Below are 6826 nucleotides of genomic sequence, written 5' to 3' on the forward strand. Positions count from 1 at the left end.
TGTTATTGTCCACTACAGCTTTCCTGCCCGAATTCACAGTGACCATGGCAGGAATTTTGAAAGCAAAGTTATTAAAGAACTTTGCAAAATAGCTGGAGTGGAGAAAACGAGAACTACCATTTACCATCCGATGGGCAATGGCATGGTCGAACGGTTCAACCGAACCCTGTTAAAATCGTTAGGTACAATAGAGGAGGAACAGAAATCCAATTGGAAGTCCTATGTGGCTCCACTTGTACATGCTTATAATGCAACAAAGCAATGAGACAGCCGGGTATTCTCCTCATTACCTGATGTTTGGTTGGCACCCAAGACCTGGTGTAGATGCATTTTTAGGCATCGATACCAGTTCTGAGGCTGTAGGGAGCCGACAGAATTACGCCTAGAAGCTTAAGCGTCGGTTAGACTTTGCATACAAAGCTGCCTCGGCTGAAAGCGGAAGGAAGGGTAAGCGGTACAAAGATAGGTATGATAGGGAAGTTAGAGAAGCCACCTTGGAGGTTGATGACCGGGTTCTGAGGAGGAACGTTGGTATATGTGGCAAACAAAAGTTGGCTGACAAATTGGTTAAGGAACCCTACATTGTCCTTATTGTGCCAAATATTGACATGCCTGTATACAAGATCAGGAAGGAGTCGGGGAAGAGACCTATAAAGACGGTACATAGGAACCTCCTTCTCCCTTTCATGTGGCTACCAAGATTAGAGGGTGCTCATGAACCGAGGGAGACAACACGAAATCATCAGAATGCCAAGATAGACTCAGCTGAGAGTGTCTCCTCAACTACTGACAGATCAGATGAGGACGGGAGTCAAACACCCATATATATTATTCCTACTAGGAGGCACAGACGCACTGCTGCTGAGTCGCGACAGTCAGTGCAGCCAAATACTTTTGGTGCAGAGGATCCTCTGAGGAGGGTGAATACGGGTGTTTGTGGAAAATCCAACACTGCGGAAGTCATACACAGGACTCCACACCAGCTGTAAGGCCCAAACGAGCCTGTAAACCTCCTAATGTATATGGAGAATGGCTCATGGGGACCTTGGTGTCGTCCGATTCTACAGCCGAGGTCTTTGTATAGCAAGTCGGAGCAGTGGGAGGATGTCATAGGGAACAAAGCTTACTCCTGATTTCGAAGCTATTGGTCAATCTCTACAGCTACTGGTGTGTATTAACCTTATGGTTTACCATCAAATTATGTAGCGATGTAGCTTAATTGCAACTTACATTCAATTATTTTTAAAAGATTGATATTCATATCTGGAATGCAGTGGGGGGGATTCTTGTAAGTGTATATTATACATGGTTTTGCTACCTTGGGATACTGTAAAGCTTTAATGGTTATACTTTACTGTTTATAGTTTAATAAATGCCAGGAGTCATTTCCCTCTGCAGGGGAGAATGTCACGGTGGCCAAACGTATTAACAGTTTGTCCAATAAGTTCAGTATTTAAAATTATGAATTTTAAATACGATGTAATTTGANAGCCTTACCTGGGCTCTGCCCAGGTGCGTTAATTCACTCTACACCAACCTTGGAATAAATGCTATTTGAATTGCCCGTGTGCGTTACCGCCACAGTGCAAGTTGAGTCTTCTATTTAATTTAAAACTATATAAAACAAACTATTAATTCAGTTTAACAAATTATTAAATAAAGTACTTTGGTTTTATAATTTGTTGCATTTGAAATATATTGCCGTAAAATATCTGAGGCCATAAGTTAAATTAATGCACACTTGGTCAGGTTCTATAACATCATGTCTTATGGTTACAATCAGGGTGTAACTATGTTATGTAAGTTTCTGAAATAAAATGTAAATTAATAATATATTATTATAAGTACAAAAAAAATGTAATGTCTAAATATTATATTCTTTATGGTATTAATATATGTGGATATGGTTATACGTTTACACGTGTCCGTATATATACACTTAGACATTTTATTTTTATTTCAGGGAACCGTCTCCGTTTACGAGTGTGAATGTTCATAAATAAACTGTCATCTGTGTGTGCTTATGCCTATTTGTTAATATATATTCGCACCAGAAGAAACCCACACATACACGCGTGTGACATTAAAATAAGCCTAAATGTATGTATATGGACATTTGTAATGAAATTCTGTCATCTGAGTGTGGATTCTGTAAAAAACTCTTCTCAACAAATTTATTTATGAAAATAACTTATATTAGTATTCCTGTTATGCAGCTGAAATATACAGATACTATACCTCAAACACTCTAAAATTGCCATATAATCTTTCCACACCTTTATGTAAAATGAAAACTTTCCCACAACCACTCTAGGTTTCCTCACTTCCGATTCATTGAATAAACCACAGGAGCCTGAAGTTCTGTCAAAAATTAATAATAATAGTAATACAAACAAAATAAAATACCTAAGATATGCTTAAAAAATATTTTTAAGCATATTATAGATATTTTTTTAAAGTATATTACAGGTATTATTTTTGGTATAACTATTATTACTAATTTTTGACAGAACTTCAGGCTCCTGTGAATAAACCCGCTAGGAGTTGGTATACATTCTTTTGTTACCCACTTGTGGGTAACACCCTAGACGTTGTTTCACTGGCCAATCTTGGTTAACATGTTAATTCTTTCTGTAATAACACTGTAATTTTTATCAGAGATCATGTAATAAATCTTATGTATTTTACAATAATTATGGAGGTTTCCAACTTATATTAGGTAATCTTGATGGCCCGGATGGAAGTCTGCAGATGGTCTGTATGCAAGAGGAAACTGGAGTGCCCGGAACAATCTCATTGTCGAGTAGGTGACCCTATGTTTTTTAAGGCCCGATCGGGGAATGGAACACCGATTGTCTTGATGAAAGATGAGTGGGCTATATAGCTATCCACTGCGCCACACGACCACCAGAAATCCCCTTTTACATGTGCCGCAAACAGTCTTGGTTGTCGTGCGATACCACATACAGACAAACATATAGCGACACCCTATAATGTTATACTATCTAAGGTGCAATTATATTTTTTTTATAATAAACATCAGTCGAAGTTAACAGTAATAGAACTTTGAACTTGGAATTTAAGTTTTCAATACCATGTGTAGTATTTTGTTAAGTTTACAAATATCATATTTTCCTATTTTTTCCAAATAAATTAACAACAGCTCATATTTGTTTGGTCTGCAGTAGGCGCACAAACCTATGTGTCTGTGATAGCAGATTAAAATTTGGTATTCGATTATCTCAATATAATTACAAGTTATGCTTAAAAATAAATGTTTAAAATGTACCAGACCTCATCAAATCAATCATAACGATAATTATAAAATCTCAAAGAAACCCCAGTACCGGACTCCGTGTGAGTAGGTGTTTTATCTATTTATTTATCCTTTTAAGCAAGAGTTAGAATTTGTCAACATCTATAGGATAAAGTATATAAATAAGACAACTGTTTTACAAGAAGCATAATGCGTATACAGAATAAAAAACACCAGTATATGTCTTTATCATGTTTTATTTCAATCAGGTTTTTGAAAAAGCTCCGAATTAATTGGATAATAAGACTAATTTTGACGATCACTTTATATTAAATCATCAGATGCTAGGAAAAAATGTCAATTTAAACCACCAAAAAAGAATGCTTCAAATCAGAAATTAAGATTTAAACGTCTATCAAGATATCCACATACAGCGGAGAAACGGTTGGACAATCCATTCAAGATGACCTCGGATTTTTCCGAAGACGACATCGTTTACTGCTTACAAGTGCAACCTGAAGCACACCTGCATGTTCTTGGTCCAGTACAGCCAACACCACACGTGCAGGTCCCTGAAATGTCAGATACAGTTTTACATCACAGCGTGTCGGGTTATATTATCTCCAATATGGTGGTGGAATAGTTTAGGTAAATAGTTCACTCTTGTTATTTTGTTATACTTATGTTAACTGAATGTGTATAACCTGTTTCTGCTGAATTACATATATGTTTAGGTACTTACCAGCTGCGCAGTTACATCTGCATGCTGGACATGCACACTTTCCGCTGCATTGGCAGGCCCTGGTTCCACAACATTGGCCTGACAGGCACTCCACGGAACAGACGAAGTTGGCGCCTGATAGAGAAGGGATAAGGACGAAAATAAGCACCAGGTAGAGTTCGATAGGTTATCGCTCCTGATACAGAATGCTTTCTTACTTGTGTGCGTAAATATTATATTTATTACTTGTATTCAGGAATGAAATTAATGGCAGTGTCAACCAAAAGAGTGATCAAATGAAACATTTACTTGAACGTATATTGATGATTCTGACCGTGTTTTGAAATAAACAAATTAATGTATTATTACATGAAAATATTTCAACAATCGTCATATGGCACCGAGTTAAATATCTCATACATAGTATATATCCAAAGGATCTGAACAGATCTTAGAGACACAATTACGACTACCTAAAGCTCACACCGGAGAATGCCATAATGAGTCAGCCAGTCTAGTGGGAAATCACTAGAGTTCAAGTAGTCTAATAAGCCAGGCAAACGGTGACAATATGGCACTAGCATAGATCTCCTCCCCAGAGCCATAGTTTTCTCCACTCTTAATGAAGCTTAACTAATCAGCCGAGGCCAAAAGCATCTCACATTAGTCATAACGTATTAACTACGAAAAGCTAGACACATTGATTATCTTAAATTGAAATTAATGATTTAAATCACCCGCATATACTATAAAGTATCTTTGCTATCAAACATACCCCTCTCACAAAGGCAAACGAAAACGATCAACTTGTGATAAAGTGACACTTATTTTCCTGTAGGAACCGTGAGCAACGATTTGGTGTACTTTCTTTAACAACTGTTCGGAAGCTTTCACTATAACAACAGTTAATACACCTTACCTCCACATTTACATCCGGCCTTACAGTTAGGGCACTTGCATGCGGCGCTGCACTTACAGCCACATCTACACGGAACCCCCATCTGGCAAATTCCATCAGGACAGGTCGCACTCTTCGCCGCTTAATAAGTAATATAACATACACCATTAAAATATAAAGGTACTATATACACTCAGTGGAGTGATTTCTCTAACACGATGTATGTGAAGTAGTGTTTACAAGCTCATTCAAATAACTAATAATAGAAGCCTTGACATCATCATGTCATTACAAAAGACAAGTAAAGAATTATCATCCCTTTTCAAACAAATACGCGTGAATCATAAGTGAATTAGAGTTCGATATTGTGAGGATCATACTGTCATACTCTGAATTGAACTTACCGAACATTAAAAAAAGCAACAACAATTACTCTTTTTATTATCGTGTTATTACAGGTAGGTTTGTAACCATCATTCATAAGCAATATATGTATTTCATTCTGCTCAATTGTATAATCGTTGCAAAAGTATGACCGAATCGTGGAATTAAAATTTGATATTGTGATGTGTTACTCTGCTACATGTAACATAACATATGTGATTTACAAATGTATTAATAGATGTAAAACGTTTGATTTTACATATCATCATACGATTTAAGTCTTACTACAACTTACAGAAGCATGCGCAGTTGACCTTACATCCGGGACATCTACAGTTGGTGCTACAGCAAGCCGAACCTGTACAGCCACACTTTCCCACTGGGCACTTGACACAGAACGAGGCTGCGCGGGGCGTAAATAAGAACAGATCAACATAATTCATCCCTATTCGTACACAAAAAGAAAGGTTATTTTTTAGATGACTTCTGAACTAACGCTGACTACATCCGATTTTGTCAGCCTTTCTGGGCCTATTTTTTAAACTTAATTTTGCTTATGGAAAAGGTAGATTAGGACTGAATTCAACACGTGGTGAGCAAACGAGTTCTTACTTCGGTACTTATAATTAATTTGCTTAGTGAATCGATTAAAAAGCTAATCGAGGTAAATGATTACATTACAGTATGGCAATTCCGGCCATTATGGCCTGTCAATGGGAAAAAATATCAAAAGAATGAAAAACTATTGTTTAAGTATTTTCAAAACATTTGTAGAAATACAGCAAAATGGGGAAAAGGTGACTATCTAACCCTCTATAGCGTAGCGAGCTTTACAGCTTTTGGCTACAACTGAAAATATTTTTTGCATTAATACATGATAACTGCAAACATCCGGGAATGATAATCAGCTAAACAGAATTAAAAAAAAACACCAAAAAACCAAAAAAAACCACCCCGGAATGACGACAACTTAAACTGTTAATACTATTGTGTAGATAAATTGCCGGTTTTTTGACATTTTACATGTTTTGATCGATTTAGAGTAATTAAAAAAATGCAACAATGTAATTTTATAGAAGAAATACAAGGTGGATGCGAGGTCTTGTCAATGTGTCAATTGATAAATATTCAAATAAAATCGTTTTTATAGGGGATAACATGGAGCAACATACCTTCAGCCTTGGACATCTCGGCGGGTTCTGAAGAATAGTTTTAAATCTTCTCGCAACGACTAGATTAATCTGTCTTTACTGTAGAACCACTTAAATATGTGACTATATTTATAGGCTATTCGACGATGCGTGTGCAAAACACCGTCGTGTGCATTAATTATAATAAACGTGAATGGTAAGGGCCATGTGCAACATAATGTGAAGGTTGCCGTAACTAGGACCGAGTGCAAATTTAAAACATCACGAGAAGACACTTTGTACGCGACACGTGATTGGTTTATGCCAATGTAACATATTTTCATTTCCAATGAAGTATATAGTATTGCGGACATATTTCCAAGGTTGTTGGCGTTACTTGATAAGTGCTATTTTCCAGGTATACCCTATTTTGTCCA

The 6826-nt window shown here is 36.7% G+C and overlaps 1 protein-coding gene across 1 annotated transcript; it reads right to left on the reverse strand.

The window, feature by feature from the left end:
* Nucleotides 1–3495: 3495 nt before the first annotated feature.
* Nucleotides 3496–6543, reverse strand: LOC110465721 (keratin-associated protein 5-1-like). The gene is made up of 5 exons (XM_021521730.1): nucleotides 6432–6543; nucleotides 5555–5662; nucleotides 4897–5016; nucleotides 3999–4112; nucleotides 3496–3828 (listed from the first exon to the last, which is right to left on the reverse strand). The coding sequence occupies exons 1-5, from the start codon at nucleotides 6445–6447 to the stop codon at nucleotides 3752–3754; spliced, it is 435 nt and encodes a 144-aa protein (XP_021377405.1). The 5' UTR covers nucleotides 6448–6543; the 3' UTR covers nucleotides 3496–3751.
* Between the last annotated feature and the right edge of the window lie 283 nt (nucleotides 6544–6826).

Source organism: Mizuhopecten yessoensis, unplaced genomic scaffold (assembly GCF_002113885.1).
Source record: "Mizuhopecten yessoensis strain PY_sf001 unplaced genomic scaffold, ASM211388v2 scaffold11099, whole genome shotgun sequence".
Taxonomy (NCBI): Eukaryota; Metazoa; Mollusca; class Bivalvia; order Pectinida; family Pectinidae; genus Mizuhopecten; species Mizuhopecten yessoensis.

Coding starts and splice junctions, on each gene's coding strand:
- LOC110465721 (XM_021521730.1), bottom strand. Junction 5,017..5,554: donor GGTCAACTGCGCATGCTTCT/GTAAGTTGTAGT, acceptor TTACTTATTAAG/CGGCGAAGAGTGCGACCTGT. Junction 3,829..3,998: donor CAGATGTAACTGCGCAGCTG/GTAAGTACCTAA, acceptor CTGACATTTCAG/GGACCTGCACGTGTGGTGTT.